Consider the following 21,565-nt stretch of genomic DNA (forward strand, 5'->3'; position numbering starts at 1 on the left):
TCAATGATCCAGTTTTTAGTTTGTGACACCGCAGGAGAAATGGGTCATTCAGAAGCTCTGAGGCAGTCTGCTTACTGGGTGAGACTTCACAAACTGTTTGTAAATTTACTGTAACTTAGGTTTTACATATGTTACAAGAGTGTGGAAAGTACTTTGCGTCTCTAAGATCTGATTTGACTTTCAAACTGGTTTTACATTTTGTTTGTGATCATGGGAAATGTGGGCAATGAGTCGTGAACTTTGGATAACCTCTGTGCTACCAAGGTTTTGGTGACACGAAAAGCTCTTGCAGTACAAACCAGCGAAAACAACAGACATAACTTTTTTGAGCACATTGGTAATGTTAGGAGGACCAGCTGACCTTTGATCGTCTGCATTCCAACTCACAAATGAAAACCTATGCTGCACTAATGATGACTAACCCACAAACGTTTGACACCATTTGAAGAATCAGGTTGTAGTTTTTTGTAACGGCTCTTTGAAAATATTGTGAATGGTCTGATCACAGTAGCACGATCACAGAGTCATAAAGCTAGCTAGTGTGCTGCTTATCATACAGATTATTATTTCTTCTTGCCGTTTAATTTCTTGGAGGAACACTGGGAGTTTGACAATTGTTTTAATTAGTCTGTCAACGCCTCAGTTAGCTTAGCCCCGCTTAGCACACCTGTTGCTTTATCTTCAATGTTACTCACTTACTGTAACTCAGCCTCTTGTCCATCTCTGATTCAACTGCTGAGTCATCTTAGTATTTCTGTAAATGACAGAAGTCGGACTTGTGCTGGAAGTCTGAAGTGTAGAGAGTGAAAAGGAATAGTGAGAGTACAGAGCCCTGTGGTGCTCCTGTGTTACTGACCAGCTGGTTGGACACACAGTCCGTCAGTCTCACAAACTGTGGTCTGTTAGTGAGGTGGTCATAGATCCAGGCGTTTGGTGAGGCCTCCACCTGTGTCTGCTGGAGTTTCTCACAGAGCAGATCAGACTGAATTGTGTTAAATGAAGAAATCAAAGATCATGATGCTCACAGCGCTGCCTGCTTTGTCCAGATGACAATGGGTTTGTTGAAGCACGTGCATGATGGTGTCTTCAACTCCACGGCGATAAGCAAACTGGAGGGGGTTCTGACATGAGCTTGTCTGCTTAGTCAGGTGGGCCAACGTGAGTCTCTCCAGGACCTTCATGATGTGGGATGTCAGGGCAACAGGGTTACAGTCGCTAATGACTGAAGGATCAGTTATAATCTCAGCAAGTCTTTAATTCTGTGAAAAAAGGTCCAGTGAAGTCTGGTCAGGTTGTTGTGCGACTGGGATGAATGATAACACAACAAACTGGGACCAAACCCAACATTTTGTTCAAGGAGTAAAAATTATTTTCTACTTTAAACTATTAAAGGCTGCAGCACTGAACGCTTTGTGACCACTGGAGGATAAAACATTGATGTCAGCGTTTTCTTTGTACTGTTAAATCTTCTCTGCGTCTTATCAGTTTTGACGTGGCGACGGAAACATTCCTCCCTGTGCGGTATCAGAGATGCGTCCGTCCTCACTTTGATTCAGCTAAGCCAGATGTAGTTGCAGGCTCAGCTTCCCACTCTTTCCTTGCCTGACCTCTTGTCATTTAGAAGATTACTTTACAATCCGTCTCCCTCGAGGATTCCGTTACAAACCTGATTTTCTCTTGGCGACACTCACAAGGTTCTGTAGCTGCCATGAAACATTTATCCAACCTTATTCTTCATCCCCCCCCCCCCCCCCCCCCCCCCCCCCCCCAACCCCCTGCGCTGCGTGAGGACGTTTCTGTCTATGTAGGACGCGTTGGTTCCACATTTAAACCAGGGCCATTTAATTTGACCACGACTCTGTTCACTCCTGTAGAGTTCACAGCCCAGATGCCTGAGGTGGTACCTACCGACGTCATCCTGCAGCGTCTCTGGACCTGCTGTTCAAATGGCTCCATCATGTGGCTGCATGCAGGCTGAGGACAAAGGAAAACGTCCCTAAAACTCTCCAGAGCGCAGGAGGGGGATTGTCTGCCAAGGTGACCCATTCCAAGGATTTCATCCAATCCACAGTGAATTCTGAGTTTGGGGATGCCAGAGCTCAGTTATTACACAGCTTTGTAGTGGAAGAACGCAGAACAATAGTGAACAGGGAATATGTGAGATTACCAAACGTCACGCACTTCTGGTTTTTTCTTTTACGGCGAGAACATGAACCTAAGTCCCCACTGAAAACCTCACAGGTTTTTATTTTTTATTTTTTTTGCTTTTTTTTTTGTTAGCTTCCTAAAATCCACCAGTAAACTCAAATCCACCGACAGTTTCTGTGTTTGTTTGTGTTATAAAATGCACTTTTATTTGTTCTTACTGTAGCAACATTTACCCTCAAAGAATGTTTTCTGCCTTTTGGCTCAGCAGGAAATAGCTACATCAACATCGTCAGAGTTTGAGATGACTTAATCTTATCTTCCAGGTGTGGAAAAGTTTACAAATATTTTAAAGATAGAAATCTGATTTAGTTTTTGTCTTGTTCTAATCTATTGAAAAAGAAAAACAAGTCTGTAAATAACCATTAAAAAAAACTTTTTTTTTTTTTTTTTTTACAAAGTTGCTTACAGTATGTCACTTAAATATGCTACAACAGCAAACTTCAATGCTGAATTCAAACCTATTGTATAAAAGCAGAAATCTGGTGCATTCCTGCAGAATCACTTTTTTTTTTAACACTATTATAGCTCTAATTATTTTTGGGCAGTCTCTGCCAGCCAGGTGTGGAAAAGTTTAAAATATTTTAAATATGATAATCTGATTTTATTTCTGTCTAGTTTTAAGTTACTTAAAAAGGTAGGGAAAAATGAAATCACTATATTACCATTTTTTATTCATTTATTTTTTATATATGTATATATAAGTAGCTTTATTCTGCTAAACATTATGATGCTGCAGCCACAAACTTCAATAGGGAATTCAAATCTGCAGCATAAAAATGTGGGGTACTTATACTAGTTTGTCTGAAAATTGTGTCCATTTTTAATGCAAAAATAACTACAGCTCAATTAAATTACTTTCAAAAAGTAAATGCTTGTAGCCGATTCATAAAACAGTAGAATTTATTTGTATTTTATGGGTCAAATCAATAAGTTGCACCCAATGGGAACTGATTGGTTTTAATTGCCATACACTTCCGCCCCAGGAACCGGAGCAACACAATTCGCACCATTTTTACTTACAGTTGAAGTTCTTAGAATCTATTAAATTATGTTAATTATCACTTTGTTGCCATCATTTCTTTTAAATGTTAGGACTGCATATTACATGTCAAAGCAACCAACCTGTACCAACAAAGCAGAGTGAGTGAGTGCTCTGCATGCGCTGCCTCCAGATACTCACTCTGTTTTTTCATGAGTCATGATGGAGGAGAGAATCTTTGACCCACCTGCAGGCCACTGTTACCATTATCAGGATTGTGTGAATCTTTTCTAATGGACAAACTGAGCTCCTGTTTCACCACCAATGTATCATTCTAATTCCAACAGCAGAAGGAAAGGTCAAAGTAAGCCTGCCATAATGTCACCGTATGATTGTCGAATAGTATTAAAACACTCTGGGCCGTTTGAGCTTACATAAACTCACAAAGGACAAATCTGACAATGAAAAATATTTGTGATTCATTACACTGGTATATATATATATCATATATATATATATACTGTATATATATATATATGAAAAAAACAAACAACAGCAAGTCATGAAGAGATGATCATATAAAATGATTTTGCACAAGTCTGCTGTTCTACATCTTTATTTTTCTTGCAAAAGTTGTGACAGCGCTTTGCACTTTATGGAGAGGAAAAAATAAAAAGATGAAGCCTCAGAGTGAGCAAAACTTTTTTTTTGTTGTTGTTACTGCCAGGCATTTTCAATGATGACTGCACTGAGCCAACCCAGGTAAGGTTGAAAAATGATTCAATTTAAGAAAGGTGAGGAAACTGAAACATTGCGGTCTTACTAAGAAAAAGAAAACACGTAACAATTTTTCATGCTACCGTTTGAAGATAGCACCTACGGTAGATTTTCAAATAAAATATTTAAAAAGTAAAAAATAATATATATATTAAAAAAGCTTTTTTTTAATTTTATCCAAAGTGGATTATTTTATGCTTATTATCCCACAGAGACGTACTGTCCCCCACACACCGAGCTGTACAAGCTAGCATGAGGGTCTTTGCTTGTCACACAATTCGCCCTTTGTCCTTTAAAAACAATGGATATCAATCATGTAAAAAAACAAAACAACAAAAAACAAACAAAGTTTATTTAAAGAAGAACCTAAGCTTTAAACATTTTACTATACAGTACGTTCAGTCCACGTCAAGTGCCATCATAAACCTCACAAAGGTTTCAAGCGGTGAGAATACTTTTTCGAGGAGGAACATGCAACCTGTAGCTTGGTCAAGAGTGACACCTTGTGTTCAAATGGAGTCATGACTTTTTCCCTCATTGACTCAAATTCCTCCTCAGCCAGTCAAGTGAAGGTGCTCACCTGGCAGAATCGTGTAGATGAAATGTAACGAAAATATTAATATAAAGAAATGGGTTGGAAGTAAAGAACGAGAATGTCTTTTAATTGATTAAAAGTTATATTGTTTTCTTGCGTACCTTTATGCTTTTGTATTTCTTTCTTTAAAATACTCCAATAAGAACTTTTTTCTCTTTCTGTATTACAGGAAGATTTAGTGGAAATGTTTGTGAAGCTAAAAAGAAGTTTTTTTTGTTGTTGTTGTTTTTATGGTCAATTTGCAGGATTATGTGGGGAAAGATATTGCAATGAAAATGCTTGATTCATCTTTGGGTCAAAAATGTTAACTTTGTAGGGTCGATCCAGAAGAATTTAGAAGAAACTGGTCCAATGAACAATTCTTATCTGTTGTACTGCCTTCAATTCCATGATTGTTGTTACCTTCCCCAAACCAAGGTATAGCATGTACAGACACCTGAGAAAAGAGTCTGGAACAGTGGTTCCAAGTATTTTACTGATTACTGAATTCATCTTAAATTTAGATTTCGAAAAGCAACTTGAAGTCAGTAAATTCTCACAAATGTGGCTCATTTGTAGTAATGTTCACAGCAGATATTTGAGATTTTCTTGTCACTTCTTATTGAATAAATTTAGCAATAATTCTGCAACTTCACAAAGTATTCAGTCTTCAGATTCACTTCAAAAGCAGGATGCTGCTTCTGAAGCCACAATACTCTAATTTACAACACAAAAACCCGCAAATCGTTATTCAAGAATGGTTGACATACCCGGTAATATTCTAATAAAGTCTAGTGCCATGGAAAAATGTTTAGTGGTTTGTAAAACAACATCCCAAGCTTCAGATGGGACCAGCAGGTGGCGGTCACGCGCAATGTCCACTTCCATTCTAATACAAAGCCAAGAAGAAGAAAAACAATGCGGAAGATGTCAGAAAACCAACGAATAAGGGCCTACGTCTTTAAAAACCCTAGGTGACGTCACTTGATTGAACGCGTTGATTCTCTGGATGTATAAACAAAACCCGGTCACGCTTTAAAAAAGTCATAAGGCAAGGTAAGCGTTACATTAGGGGAGAGATATTTTCCCCGTACTTGAAGAAGCTGTATGTTTTACACTACGTAATATATATTTATATATATTTTTAAAACTTAATTCACAAACTGGTGAATGCCATCTCTAGCTAACGGCTAAGATGCTAACATATAGCCTAATTTGTAAATGGTTTGCGAAAGCCTGCAGTGGTTTTTACAGTGAATACTTTCTAAGAAGCGGAGTTTTAATTTGTGGTTTTGTTATTCCAGGAGTGTGTGTTCATTCCCACCAGGATGAAGGTGGTGAATTTGAAGCAAGCCATTCTGCAGGCTTGGAAAGAGCGCTGGAGTGACTACCAATGGGCAGTCAACATTAAGAAAAACTTTCCAAAGGGGGCAACATGGGACTACCTTAACTTCGCAGGTTCTTTAAGCATACTTGACGTTACATTGAGTCCGTTTATAGGCGTTTCCTCTTAATGTTTTCCCCTCTGTGTGTGTTTCAGAGGCTCTGATGGAGCAGGCGATGATTGGTCCATCTCCCAACCCACTCATTTTGTCTTACCTTAAATATGCCATAAGTTCACAGGTACGGGAAGAGCAGTCATAAAAACAGAGTACTAATCAGTGTTTTGCTCATTCTAAATATCTCCCTGTTTGTGTTAGATGGTGTCGTATTCCAGCGTTCTCACTGCCATCAGCAAGGTAAACGGCGGGCTGATAAATGTTACTGCAGCATCACGTTTACTGGAGGATTTTCACAGTTTTCTCAACCAACATGTCTTCCAGTTCGACGGCTTTTCCCGGGAGCTGTGTGTCAAATCGTTGTTGGAGATAATGGACATGTTCTGCCATCGTCTCAAGTATGTGCACAACTAACGTCAGGTTAATGCTACCACATATAAAACAGAACTGCACAGTTTAATGTCTCCAATCAGCACAGCAACACCACAACAGACTGCTTGAGTTTGATATTAGGTAGAATACGAAGTGTATTTACTCACTGCGGTTGTAAATGCAGCCACTTAATGCTCAAACATCATTTGAATTTAAGAGTGATTTAATATCCCTTTGGGATCAATGCGATATTTTTGATCTGAATTGAATTGAAAGCAGGTGCAGCAGCACAGATTTCTGAACATCAGAGATGGTGATGGGGGAATTATGAGGACAGATAAGAAAAAGATGAGAGGAAAATATGCATCCATACATTTGTGCAACATGGAGCAACTTTTAAATCCTACCAATTCAAAGTAGGACTTTGAATTTGATCACAAATTTGCCTGGAAAACACATAATGCTGCCTCTTTAAATGCATTGAACACAACCTTCTAGAGTAGCTTTACTGATGATCCAGCTGGTTTTCTGCATGCCGTTCGTTCAGCTGCCACGGGAAGGCCGAGGAGTGCATTGGGCTGTGTCGGGCCCTGCTGGGAGTGGTGGTGTGGCTGCTGCAGGGCTGTGCGTTTTACTGTGACCAGCTGAGAGAGCTGGGGCCGTCGGCCAGCACCGAGGCCATCCTGAGAGCCTGCCAGGAGCGACTGCACGGCCTGATAAGCAGCACCAAGAACAAAGCTCTGGTCCACATCGCCCGGCTGGAAGACCCAGGTACCGCTAACCGCTAGCTGCATGACGACACCTACACCAAAGTGTATGGCTGATATATGTTTTGGAGTTAATAGTTTCATAGCAAAGGGTGCTGAATAGGAGATTATTATTATTATTGTATGAAAACTGTGTATATTTTTCATACAGTTTTGGCTTAGTTATTGCTCTGAGAATGTTGTTCTTTCAAAAATTGGCCTTTTTTTTTTGAGTCTGTATACTCCAGTTAATGATTAATCGATACTAAGGTAGTTGACAGTTGATAATCTGAATAATCGATTCCTTCTGATTAATTGCTTACTTTGAGGTACTCTGATCACCATGTGAGATCTCCTTGTGTGTTTCTGCTGCCCCCTGCAGGTTCCTGGGGTAATGTTGAGGAAACGATGATTGCGGTGACAGACGGCCTCTGTCATGTTCCTAACGGGACACTGAGGACTTCCATAGAGGAAACGCTGGCTTTGGTGAAAAGGTGAGGGCTCCTGGATGAATTTGGTGTGGCTAAAGCGGGAATCTCAGTCCAACCTGATGATCTCTCTCTCTCTCTCTTTCTTCTTTTTTCTCCCTCTGTCTCTCTCTCTCTCTCATTCCTCAGTATTCCCCTGATGCTCTCTGTGCAGAGTGAGCCTCCTCCTCACGCCTCCTTCCCATCTGTCCACGCCTTCATCATGCTGGAGGGCACCATGAACCTGACGGGGGAGACGCAGCCTCTGGTGGAGCAGCTGATGATGATTAAAAGGATGCAGGTGAACATGATGTGTGGAAGAAATCCTGCAACCAAATCTGCACACATGAAACTCTCAATAGTTTGAAATATTGTAAAGTTGCGCCTTTTACCTCAAAGCCTGACTTCCATCCATGTGCTGTAAGTCCAGCCTTCTAAGTTTTAGTTTGTATTGTTCTAATTATCATTTCAAACTAGAGATGCACCAATCTGCTTAGATTGGTGCTTAGATTATTAAAGAAAAATTTCCATATTTCTTTAATATTTAAGCTGGAAATGGTGCAAGATGCTGATTTTAAATACATCAAACGAACAGGGAAATAGAACATTTCTGTGTTTGACTTGCAGACCTCAGATCAATAAAGAGGAAACTGTTTGTTTGTTGCATCTGGAACAAACAGTTTGCTCCAGATGTGGTGGTGCATTTGCCAAAGTCTGAGTCGTCATAAACATTTGCTCAAAAATGACGCGTTACACATCCAGGGTTAAGTAATTATTAGAGGGATTTCCCTGATCTGGTAATATTCAGGCTTAATGATAAATTTCAAGAGGTGAGAAGTTATGTTTGTAGTGTTTGGAAAAACAGTATTTATATCTCACACGTTTGTTGCAATTGAATGGAGAAATGTTAAACCACAGAGCATTAGTTGTTGTCATTTCTCTTGTTTATTGATTTGAATTGTTTTCTTCAGAGAATTCCTGGTCCTCTGTTCGTCCTGGAGATCTGGAAGGCTTGTTTCACTGGCCTCATCGAGTCACCAGAGGGCACCGAAGAGCTGAAATGGACCGCCTTCACTTTCCTCAAAGTAAAACTCCTTTGTGAACGTTGTTTCTTTTACTACATGCTCTTCTTCAGTCATATGCAACGGCGTATTTGGGGCATTGCAGATAGAAAAAAAAAGCTAATTTACAGCAAAAAAAATATTTGAGATTAATCTCAGATATTTTCTAGAAAAAAGTTGGAAATTTGCTTTTTTATTTTTATTAGATTTTATTTTTTATAAAATTTCTGAGATTAATCTCAAAATTTCCACGTTTTGTGGCGTAAATTTACTCCTCCCTTTTTTTCTATCTGCGATGGTCCTAATAAGTCGTCATAGTCTTGACTGTGTTAAGCTATCACATATTTTTTAGGAGTATTTAACACTTTCGGAAAATTAATGTTCACTATTTCAGCTCTTTTCAGCTTAATGAATCCAACATTATGACTTCACGGCAAAAAAAACAGCCACAACAATCTTATTTTTTTGTCTTTTCTTAGATTCCTCAAGTTTTGCTCAGACTGAAGAAATATCCGCAAGGAGACAAGGGACAGGTCAAAGATTCACTCTTCTCTTCAAAACAAATTGGTCATACAATAATGGATATTTATTCTATTGCTTTTGTCCAGATGAACCTGTAAAGATTTCAGGCAGCTCTCTACACATCTTATGTTTGTCTTTTTTTTTTGTTCTTTGGATGGACTGTACTAAAACTAATTTCGTTGTGCTTCTGTGTGATGACAGAAAAGGCTGATTCTGGTTCTGAAATCTCTTTTATTTTCAGGATTTTACAGAGGAGGTAAACATTGCGTTTCAGTACCTCCTGAAACTGACGCCGCTGCTGGACAAGGCAGACCAGAGATGCAAGTAAGTCGTCAAAAATCATCACCGTTGTTCCGTTGTTTTCTTTCCGTCTAAACCCGGAAAGCCCGCCTCAGATCCTGGAATCCGTTTTAACCTCGCTGCTCTGCTTGAAGTTGCGACTGCCTCGGCATGCTGCTGCAGGAGTGCAACAAGCTGGGCCTGCTGTCGGATTCCAACACCGAAGTCCTCACGTCCAAACGGTACGGCTCCGTTTCTGGAAATACTCACAACACCGAAACCGCTCCACGTTTTGTCACCTTGCAACCACAACCCTCAGTTGATTTTATGTGATACAGCAACAGAACTGTAGCGTTAGTGTTTGGGGAAGGAAAGTGATGCACAATGATTAAAGTTATTCAGCCTGAATGCATTCAGCTTCTATTCACACCAAATCTGGAACAAGCTTCCAGAAAACTGCAAAACGTCTGAAACCCTGACTTCCTTCAAACCGAGACTTTAAGTCCCATCAAAATGGGAACCATAATAAATGGAACATTGACCAACATATTTGATGCAGGATCATTTTAACGGTGGCACTTGACAAAATGTAATGTCTGTTATTGGTTTTCACAACCATCTGATGTGTTTACGATGTTTTTCACAATGTAAAACAATTTCAACTGCCTTGTCACTAAAATACGCTTTACAAATAAGTGCGATTGATTTAAAAGAAAAATTAGAAAAGTGTACCTACATTCATATTGAGCCATGAAATGTTTTCTGCTGGACACCTGCATTTATATTGAGATTAAACTTATTCGGACTCTGTTCTGAAGGTTGCACAGGATTTTTATTTCGGGATATTGCCGCTAACGGGGTTGTATGTGAAAATGAACGCTATACCTTTGAGATTTTTCTTTTGAGGGAAAAACAAAATCATTTTCCTTCCACTTCGGCTATGCACTACTTTCTCTTGGTCAAGCACACAAAAGCCCCCATTTCAAATGACATCCGTACTTTAACCTTCTGCACGGACTTTGTTGCATGTTGAATTGATTTCTGCTGAACTCGGTGTAAGATGGTGGAAGAAATGTAAAAACCCACATCTCTCCTCTTCCTCCTCTCCTCATCTTGTTTATTTTATTCAGGAATGAAGACAGGGAGTTTGCCCCACGGCTAAAAACGGCAGAAAACGCAAACATCCAGCCAAACCCGGGCCTCATCCTGAGAGCGGAACCAACTGTTACAAATATTCTCAAGGTAAACCACCAGGACGTCGTGTGGATTGCAGTGTAGTGTAGGAAATTGAAGCAGCCATGTTAGACTGACAGTACGTCGCATCAGTAATGTTGATTCTCATCATGTTAGTGGCCAATTGAACGTTTTCTTTACTCCGTGTTCATTAGACAGTGGATGCGGACCACTCAAAATCCCCTGAGGGCCTCCTGGGGGTTCTGGGTCACATGTTGTCTGGGAAGAGTCTGGATCTGCTCCTGGCAGCAGCAGCAGCCACCGGCAAACTCAAATCCTTCGCCCGGAAATTTATTAAGTGAGTATATCCACACTGCCTTGTCCGTGAAATCCAGAACTTTTATTTCACCAGTGTTTTGTTTAGTTTTTTTTTTTCCCTCCGCTGAACATTTTTAATGACGTTTAAAACAAAACGTAAAATGTTTCCCGTCTTCTTCCAGGCTCAACGAGTTTCCGAAGCACATCAGCGGCGAAGGATGTGAGTTCATTTATGAGAGTCATGTTCCAGTGGGTGATTAAAAAAAACTGATGCTAACACTGCGGACGTCTTCTGTTCTGTCCTTCAGCTAAGTCTGCGTCTGTACGCGCCCAGCTCTTTGACATTTCCTTCCTCATGCTCTGTCATGTTGTGCAGACGTACGGTTCAGAGGTAAGCTCACGAGATCCAGGAGACATTGTGGCCTTTTTCTTTTTATATATATCCAAGTCATTTTTTTTTTTCTGTGATGAATGACTGAAGCTCAGGTTTGCCAGAACATAGCTGTTTTAAGACGTTAGAATAATAAAGGAATTTACTTGAGTCTGGCTAAGTTTATTAAATTTTACAAAAAACCAATACAATTGTTTCAAATGGAACAGGAAAAGTCCCTTTGAGAACTATTTGAAATGACATTTGTGTTCAGACATTTATCTTAGCAAGGAGTAAAAATGTTTCATTTTTGGAATACTTGCAATGTACATATTTATTTAAGTTTGTCCACCAGATGGCACTACTTTCACTCAGAAAGCATTCAACAAAAATTTCAACTTTTTGTCGAGAGCATGACTTCACTAGTGATGTTAGGTAGCAAATTTTAGCCATTTATTTGACAAAACAGCAAAGCTCCTTGTGGAAGAGCAAAATGAAAATATAAAGCCCCATCTTTCTGCTGAGCTTTCTGACTATATGAAAGAAGAGTGGGCAGAAGCGGTGGCAGTGGATTAGCAGTTCATGTGAACAACATATGTTGTAATCCAAGACATGCTACTGTGAACTGTCATCATTAAGTCTCTGTCCATATTACAAAGCGTTCACCCGTGTTATTTTTGCAACTATTTACATCCCACCATCGGCCATTGCACAATCTTTTGCGCATCATAATGCATGTGATGTCCTCATTTCCATTGTTGCTAAGCTACAGATGGGTTTGCGACAACGTTTGGGATTTTAATCACACCTCACCCTCTGCTACATTTCCAACATTTCAACACGTTTGTTAGCAGCTTTACCAGAGAAAACAAAAATGTTGGCTTTGTTTTATGCAAATGTCAAAGAGTCATACATCTCCAAAGCAAGGCCTCCTATGGGCAAATCCGATGGCGGTCTCATCTGTCTCTTACCTGAAGGTTAACTGTGGGTTGCCGGTTCGAACCCCTGTTATGCTCATCTCAGACTTTAAAGAACCTCTAGAGTTAAAGTAGCTGCGTTAATTATGTGTTTTACAATAAGGCTACACTATGTCCTCCAAAAAAAAAAAAAGATTAAATGACCTTATTAAATGACCTAACCACTGTTACTCTTTACTGGTTTCCACGCAGAGTTACTTGATTTCAACAGAGACTTGATAACTTACTGATGTCCATATTTCTTATATTGTAGGTGATCTTGTCCGACCCCAGTCCTTCAGGGGAGACGCCCTTTTTTGAAACATGGCTGCAGACGTGCATGCCTGAGGAGGGCAAGACTCTGAATCCAGACCACCCATGCTTCAGACCCGAGCCGGGTAAAGTGGAGAGCCTGGTGACCCTGCTGAACAACTCCTCAGAAATGAAACTAGTGTACGTTGCATCCGAATGAGTGTTTTTTGTGAGGAATATGTGTTGCGAATGCTCCTAGGTGACATGTGTTTTTAAATGTAAATTTTTTTTTTACTATTAATTTGATCTGTTGTAAAAGTCAGGTGAAGTGGCATGAAATCTGCCTCAGCACTCCGGCGGCCATTTTGGAAGTTCTCAACGCGTGGGAGAACGGAGTTCTTTCCGTGGAGGCGGTGCAGGTCAGTCCTCTCCTCACTGTCGTCTTCTTTCTATTTTTATCTTTCGCGTCGCTGGAATGTATTGTTTTGAAATTTCCGAAATGATTGCGGCTCACATTACTTTATTGCTTTATCCTTTTTGACTCATCACGATATTTCACGTTAAATGACACTTCCACTCTCGTCACACTCCATGACGTCACATTTTCACCCACTTCTCCTTTCTTTCCTGCTTCATTCAGTGTGGACGGATGTCACTTTGCTCATCTTTTTTTGATGAGCACAATTCTTACCAGTTGTCTTCCTTCCTTCCTTTTTTTTTCTTGCATTGAGAGTAGAAGATCACTGATAACATCAAGGGGAAAGTGTGCAGCATGGCCATTTGTGCGGTGGCGTGGCTGGTGGCGCACGTCCGGATGTTGGGACGGGACGAGAGAGAGAAGCCTCAGACTATGATCCGACAGCTTGTGACTCCCCTGTACGCGGAGAACACGATGCAGTTCTACAACGAACGGTACAAAAGCACACAGCACTTCTCTTCTCACTACTGTTGCCCGCAATCGTCCGAGGGTAGACGGCTAAGTCTTGCCTTCTTCATCCTCTCTCAAACTGTGTTTAGCGTGGTCATAATGAGCTCCATCATGGAGCACATGTGTGCCGACGTCTTCCAACAAACGGGCGCCATGCTGCGTTCGCCCATAGAAGGCCAAGAACCGATCGCGTACCGCAACCTGCTGCCTCCCAAGGAACCCATCCACCATTCCCTCAGCAAGCAGTTCCAGGTGGTGCTGCGCAAAGGCTGGGTGGACAGTCGGGCTCTGCACCTGTTTGAGAGTCTCCTCAACATGGGAGGGGTCTTCTGGTTTACTAACAATCTCATCAAGGTAACACGACTGTTGTTACGGTGCCTCCAATCGTCGTCATAACATACATTGTCCTTGCAAGGAGCTGCTGGGTGCAGTATTTTTTGAGTTGTTATTCACGCTGCGGGATGTAATTTCCCTTTTGGGATCAATGAAGTAGTTTAGAATTGGATAGATTGTTGCTGTTTAGATAGACTTCTGCAGAATTGTATGCTGCCACCTAAAGTATTATTTGCCAAAATGATGGTGACATCAAGATATGGTTTGAACACAGTCCATATTATTGCATTGTTCAACATTACAGCGTCTTGTTTCCCTAACATTGTGCAGTCCCATGCAGCTCTGCTTGAATTAGACTGGGGTGAAACTTTTTCAGCCTCTAACAGAGTTGTGTCCAGGATTGTCCTGCATCCTTAAAAAGTCTTAATTTCATGTGTCTGAAATCAAGGCCTTAAAATGTTTTAAATTCATTTAAAAAATGTAAGTTGGCCTTAAATACATTAATCACAGGTCTTTAATTTTGTCATGGCAACACTATTTAGTCTTGCATATTCTCATATACATGTATGTAGTTTTTTTTTGTTTTTGTCTTGGGACTTTACTGTCAGACAAAAGTTTTGAGCTAAAAAGCTAACTAGCTAGCTTTTTTTTGCCTCTCTCATAGGTAACTGTTATTTTATCACAATTTGGCTGGACGGCCTTCATTTTTGCCACTTCTGTTGCCAACCCATATGAGGATAGGTGCAAACATTTAAGCTAGGCACTGCGGATCTTTAGGCTGTACAGATTCATATGCAGTGTGAGAAGCACAAAGCCGCTGCCAAGAGACACAAACAGAAGTTTCACAGTTTTTCTTATGCTTGATTTGTAATGCAACAGGATCCCCCAAACATCCCTTGTATTTCTAGTTTTTTCAGTTCTAAATTGCATTCAAAATGGCATTAAAAAGTCTTAAATTTGATAGAAAAGCTGTTTTTCACTGAAATTGAGCTACACACAGATTTCTCTAACTATAAGTCTGTAGCTAGTTAGGGGTGTTTAGGTGTATGAGAGTAAAAGGGTCTAGATAAAACCAAACCACCCATCATTTTCTTTCCACTTCACGTTTAGCGTTTCTGCTCGTTAGTGTTGGTCTGTCACATAAGGTCACAGTAAAACAGCTTTGGAGCCGGTGGCGTCTCCATTGTTAGTCCTGATCTTTTACATGCTGGATTTCTTTACCCACTGCTGACCGATTGTGAATCATAACTGCTCCCGGGGTCTTGTTTCAGGAACTGCTGAAGGAAACCCGGCAGGAGTGGGCCACCCGGGTCGTAGAGTTGCTGTACAGCATCTTCTGCCTGGACATGCAGCAGATCACGCTGACTCTGCTGGGAACCATCCTGCCCAACCTCCTGACCGACTCTGCTCACTGGCACAGCCTGGCCGACCCTCCCGGAAAGGCCTTGGCCAAGTAAGACGGGATTTATGATTCGTGCTCTTTGTGACGGAGGTTACGCTATTTCTTGCAACTGTTCTTGACCTTTAACCCCAGGCTGTCAGTGTGGTGCGCTCTCAGCTCTTACTCCTCGCACCACAAAGGCCCCTTCTCGGCTCGTCAGCGGAAAAGGCAGAGAGAAGATATCGAGGTAAAACGTCCAGTCAGGTCTCACACAAGCTGCCATTGTTATCTCCTTTTTTTTTTTTCCTAACACAGATCTGGTTCTATTTGTGTGTTTTTGGGAACACAGGACTACAACAGTCTCTTCCCATTGGACGACACTCAGCCGTCTAAACTCATGAGGCTCCTCAGCTCCAACGAGGACGAGCCCGTCGCTCTCTCCAGTCCAGGTCCGGTTACTAACCCGAACGTTTGAGTTTGACTTTCTAAGATCAGGCTAGCAACAGCTTTCATCCTGCGAGCTCTGTTCAAAACCCAAAACAGATGAGCTTTGCCAAAGCTTTAGCTTTGGCAAACAGCCCGTCTCTCTAGACAATGACTCCCCCATTGGCAAACTCTGTACTAGGCCGTCTCTTGGGAAGTTTTTGTTTTTTTTTTTTAAAAAAAAGACCTGCGTTACGCAACAGCAGTGAGATTTTAACAGAGAGCTAAAGCGGCATTGTGTTGTACCCACTTATTCCCAGCCACATGACTGTTTTAATGAGCTTTTAGACTTTGAGCTTTCGGGAATGAACTTTTTCTTTTTTTCCTTTTGAGTTGCATCTACAGAGAAATTCCCAGACAAGCCGTTGCATGACTGTGGACAAGAAATACACAACGTCTCTTGCAGTGTTTTCAAAAACTGGGGTTTCATTTCCTGACCGATGTCAAGAGCTCATTTAGAAACTTTTGAGTATTGGAAGAAAAAAAAAACCAAACAAGCATCACGTGAGGATGATGGGTTTGTTTAATGCCTTGTTTGTATTCAGTTGTTTCTTTTTTTCCCAAGCCAGAAAAAGATCCCAAACATCAGCAGCCTCCCCAAAACCCCCATCTAACGGGCTTTAGAACCCGTTAGATGAGAAATGTTGCTCACAATTCACCCAATAAGCACAGAAAAGTGCATAAAAGTTTGACCCAACAAACTCAAATGTTCCTAAATCAACAAGTTGTGCCAGAATGAGCCCCATCAGTGGAGTCTTCAGCACATTAGGAGCCAATAGCACATTAGGAAACCATTAACATCCAGCGTTTACTATGTACTTTGGTAGGTGCGGGTTAAATGTTCTCATTCTTATCGTCAAGGTGACTGGTGGACATGTTTCTTCCTGTTGGACAGTTTGGATCCGGGGGCCTGTGTTGAGGCTTGTTGTTCTGCTGCGTGTTGCTGGTTGACAGTGAAGGCGGCGTGTCGGTTGACCTGAACTGGTGTTTTTGATTCGGGTTGGAAGTGTTTGGTTTTCATGTTGGCTGGTGTGGTTTTGCAACATTAAAACGTCTCTAGCTGCGTTTCCTTTAACCATTAAATGATGCATATTGAAATTCTGAAAATTAATTTGCCGAATTGAAACATGCCATCTTAAAAAAAAACAACAACTTCTGTTTGTTCGATAGGTTTTTGCAGCAGTAGAAGCGAAAGTGGAACTCTTGAATCTTCAGTAAAAAATAATCTTGTGTAAATAACCCCAACCATCGTGGCTTCCCTCTTTTTTTAAAAACTGTTTCTGGAGTTTGTGCTTTTTCCTGGAGGCACTATAAATAAATAAAAAAGCTTGTGACTTCATCAGCTGTTTTGTCATCTCTCCTGTTGCCTCACAGGAGACCGGTCCATGAGCAGCTCCCTGTCTCCGTCTCAGCTGCACACCGTCAACATGAGGGACCCTCTCAATAGAGTCCTGGGTGAGCCTGTTCTCCGTCACGTATAAAGAAATAAGAACTAAAATCCTAATATCCTGCATTTATTAGTGGTTCCGAAATGATAATTGTATGATTTAGATGAAATGGAAGAAAATGTGTCTAAAATAAACCAACAAACTGAGCTGACTGAAGCGACGGCCTCGGAGGAAACGCACCACACGTTTCTGTAGAAATGCACCTGTTGCTGTTTTGTTCACATTGACTTCCTATTATAGTAAAAAAAATTCAGTTCCCATTTTGAATTTTGATTCCAATTTCTTTATGGGGATAATGAATCATCATTATTAGTAAGCATTCTGATGTCATCAAGTTGGTTGCCAATACTAGGGGAATACCAAAGTTCCAAAACTTCCAACATTTTCCGTCTTGCCTTGTCAGCTGGCTGAAAGAGGAATGCTGCTGCATTCATCCTTCACTTTCAGAAAGGAAGCAGAAATGTTGGTTGACCAATGAATCGGCTAATATGTGATTTTTTTTTTTATTTTTGTTTTTTATACTCCCTGTATTGATCTCTAGAATAGAACAAAATATACTTTACTCAAAGTAATATACTTTGAGTAAAGTATATTAGTATATATACTTTAGTAATATCCTTCCTCAGCCAAGTATGTTACTTTGAGTAAAGTATATTACTTTATTGAGTAACATACTTTACTATAAAGTATATTGGGGCTCAATATACTTTATTGAGCCCCAATGGGAAATTGCTTATTTGTGGACAAGCTACTCTATCCAAGGTGTTAAATATTATTAAATACAAATATAACCATATTGCTTACGGTTATATTTGTATTTAATATAAAAAAATATTATTTGTAAAAAAAAAATAAAATTATAAAACAGATATATACATAAGTGTGATATTTTAAGTAATTTAAGTATTACTAAATATAAAATAAAATTATCGTCTAGTTGACTGGCGGACATGTTTCTTCCCGTCCACAGTGCAGGAATAACGCAATATGATGTTTGTTAAAAAGGAAACAATTTTTCGTGCTTTGTCGGTAATCGTTCACAATCTAAGGTCGTCACATCACCCACAACTATTAATGCATGACTGCTGTTATGAGTATTTAAGATAAGTAGTAGATAGTAGTTTTAAGAGAAGTCACTGCTTGTCTGATTGGAATCAAAACTGTTTACCTTCATTTTTAATTTTTTTTTATTTCTGTGTAACTCTGAATCTGTGGTCGTTTTAGTCAGTTATCACACTTTTTACTGCTGACATTTTTATATCTTAGCATTTTTTTCCACAGAATTTTCTAGAGATAAAGTATTGAATAAAAGTATTTATGCGAATAAAGTCAAACTACAGTTGAACTGCAACATATCTTACACTGTATCACAGTTAAACACCAAATTACAGCTTTCTAACTGGATCTTCAGTTTATTTTACTATTCAAAATATAAATTGCTTCATATTACAGGATCATCTTTCCTGCTGATATAAGTTACCACTCTATACAACATACAGTATGTGTGAAGAGAAGTTCTGATTTATTTTTTTATATGTAGTTAAATAACCTATTTAGTCATTTTTTGTAACTTTAGTTTAATATAACCTGTTTTCTTTACTTGAACGTCTGTTAGTTTAGGTTTTAGGAAAAAACGCATATAGAGAAAAAGGATACAACTCTACCAGCATAATTCTGTTTTATAGAAGTTATTAGACATGTGGACTGGTTTAAGACATTTAATTAAGATCTCGTTTTTAAGTTTCCTATAAACGGTTTCTAATGCAGGATGTTCTATGACAGATTAGCCTCGGTGCACCGCAATCTGGCAACCCGGCTGAACAGCTGACATGCCTCCACAGAAAACGGTTTCCTCTTATCGAACATCTCAATTGTGGTGAAAAGAAAGCAAAAAAACCCCACTTAGTAATCATTTCCAAACTGCAGATAAGATATGTGGTTGGAAACATGAATATCTTCTGTCATCAGGCCTATTTTGAAAAGGTTTAGTTCACTGTAGAAACACAATTTAATGTTTGCATTGTTTGTTTTTTTACGATGAAATTCAATTAACTTTAATGTGAAAATAAAATTTTTAAGTCACTTTACATGATTAGTGTAGATAAAGCAGGGATGTTTGGCTATAAAATGGGGGGAAAAACTGGCTGAATGAGTGAGACAGGAAGCTGTTCAACTCTTCCATTTAGTTTGTGCAACACGCATTGCATTATAAATGACTGCTACAGTGAGATTGCATTTCCACTTTCATTTGAAGCATTAACCAACTGTTAGATGAAAATGAGTATTGGTTGAAATTGAGATATTTCTGTAGGACCTGTGTGCCAGCTCTGCTAACTGAAAACAAAACGTTCTGTTTTCTGCTCCTCAGCCAACCTCTTCCTCCTGTTCTCCTCCATCTTGGGCTCCAAGATGGCGGGGCCTCACACCCAGTTTGTGCAGAGTTTTCTTGAGGAGTGCGTCGAGTGCTTGGAGCAGGGAAGCCGTGGGAGCATTCTGCAGTTCATGCCTTTCACCATGGTGAGTTATGAGCTGGGAGGCGAAAACAACAAGAAAAAGAAAAAAAAAAGCATGGTTGGACAGGAGTCAGTGTTGCATCAGGCTTTACTGAGAAAAGGTTTGGAATCCCTCCCCTTAAATTTAGCGCTTGCGGTAAAAAGCGAGCACCTTATCAGACAGCATCAAAAGATTACCAGTCAAGGGTGCTGTGAGGTGTTTGCATAAGTTGAATAAAAACCAGTAAGATAGTTTAAGAACGCAAAAATAGACGCGCTTAAGACATTTGCCCTCAAGTCATTTACGCGAAAGCTGACTCATTGCTGCTATAATAAAATTGTGCTGACTCATCTTTTTCTGTAAATTTTTTGTCACACTGGTAGCTTGACAGAATCAAGTGAACAATCAGAGAAAAATGTTTCGAGCAGCACAGATGACAGCTGGAGTGATGCAAACACATCCAGGGTTTTAGAAACACTCAGACCCTTTGAACCTTGTAGCTATGGATGCACCGATAGCAGTTTTCTGGCCAATCACTGAAAAGCCTGACTGTTTTTTTTGTTTTGTTTTGTTTTTTTGGATCTGAAAAGCAGGAAGTGGACAATAGTGCAGGGCATTCTGGGTAAATACACCTGGCATCAGAGAAATGGCTCGAGGTCTTTTGCTAAAGAGAAATCCTCCAGCCGCTAAAATCTGACGCCACTTCATTTGTGTTTACATTTTGTGAAAAAAGGAAGTTGCGCTCATGCCGTTTTTAAAGGTTTTTGGGTTGTTTCCTTCAGTGGTTCTTGCTGCAGCGCCTCCACTGGTGAGGAGGGGAACAGTTTTTACAAGTGTTTTGGTTGATTAGGCACAGCGCAGTGTAAAAGAGAACCACAGCACCTGAAAATGGAGCAAATGTTGCAGTTTTGGTTCCCATTCGAACCACATCTACCAGACTATCAGGTGTAAAAACACCCTTAGACTTAAAGCCCTGAAAATGATTTTTCTTTATTTATCATTGTACAGTTCTGTTGGTGTGTAAGATGCTGCTCCTTGAGTTTTGTTTTTTACATACAAAGTTGTAAAATTGTTATGTTCAATTAGGCTTATTGGAATAAGATTTGAATTCTTGTTCTAGATCAATTTATTACAAGAATAAATGACATTTGAGAAAATATTTCAGTCCCTTCTTCTGTAGAGAGTTTGCCATTACACTGATCAAATACTTTCTTTAATATAGTAGGTCATGAGTATGATTGGTGCCTGTTGGCTGAACCTCTTTGTGTAAAAGGAAAAAAAACAAAAACAAAACGTAGACGTTGATAGAGCACAAACAGTCTCACCCAGCAGTGTGTGTAAAGTGAGTGTGTGTTTTTGTGTGTGTTCAGGTGTCGGAGCTGGTGAAGCTGCCGGCGCTGGCCAAGCCCAAAGTGGTCCTGGCCATCACTGACCTGAATCTGCCCCTGGGAAGGAGAGTGGCTGCCAAAGCCATCTCGGCTCTTTAAACTCTTCCAGTTTCCAGTTCGTCCAGCCCCGGACTCACCCGCCCCACCAATCTAACATGTTCTGAGAAGCGAAGATGAAGGACGAAGGGTAAAAACAAAACTTAAGCCTGAACGGACCGACTGGAGTATTAGACTTCCCTTTTTTTTTTCTTTACACACAGTATCTTTTTGAGCTTTTTTCATACATCTTTGACTTTATAAATAGGTTTTTGAATAAAAAAATAGTTTGCTTTTGCCAGTTATTTACTTCTGTGACGTTTTTATTTTTGACCAGATCACATTTGTTTAAACAGTTTCGCCTGTTCTTGTGATCACTTTGTGCCTTAGTCAGACTGATGACACTGTGAGGTTTTTCACATGACATGCTGAGGGAGTCATCGTCCTGGTGACAGTTGGTCATCTGCCACTGGCGACACACCTGCAGGAACTCTGTCTGACGTGACGCCGGAGCCGCCGTTT

The 21,565-nt window shown here is 40.1% G+C and overlaps 1 protein-coding gene across 1 annotated transcript; it reads left to right on the forward strand.

The window, feature by feature from the left end:
• The first annotated feature begins 5,462 nt into the window (after positions 1-5,462).
• Positions 5,463-21,348, forward strand: med24 (mediator complex subunit 24). The gene is made up of 26 exons (XM_032574768.1): positions 5,463-5,594; positions 5,843-5,996; positions 6,079-6,161; positions 6,239-6,277; positions 6,362-6,435; positions 6,957-7,180; positions 7,538-7,649; positions 7,773-7,923; positions 8,594-8,707; positions 9,163-9,216; positions 9,447-9,529; positions 9,640-9,726; positions 10,615-10,726; positions 10,873-11,015; positions 11,158-11,195; positions 11,284-11,366; positions 12,576-12,754; positions 12,873-12,972; positions 13,290-13,465; positions 13,571-13,835; positions 15,086-15,267; positions 15,349-15,442; positions 15,545-15,644; positions 17,053-17,133; positions 19,495-19,643; positions 20,990-21,348. Exons 2-26 carry the CDS (start codon positions 5,867-5,869, stop codon positions 21,104-21,106), a joined length of 2,970 nt encoding a protein of 989 aa, XP_032430659.1. The 5' UTR covers positions 5,463-5,594; positions 5,843-5,866; the 3' UTR covers positions 21,107-21,348.
• Positions 21,349-21,565: the final 217 nt, after the last annotated feature.

Source organism: Xiphophorus hellerii, chromosome 10 (genome assembly GCF_003331165.1).
Source record: "Xiphophorus hellerii strain 12219 chromosome 10, Xiphophorus_hellerii-4.1, whole genome shotgun sequence".
Taxonomy (NCBI): domain Eukaryota; kingdom Metazoa; phylum Chordata; class Actinopteri; order Cyprinodontiformes; family Poeciliidae; genus Xiphophorus; species Xiphophorus hellerii.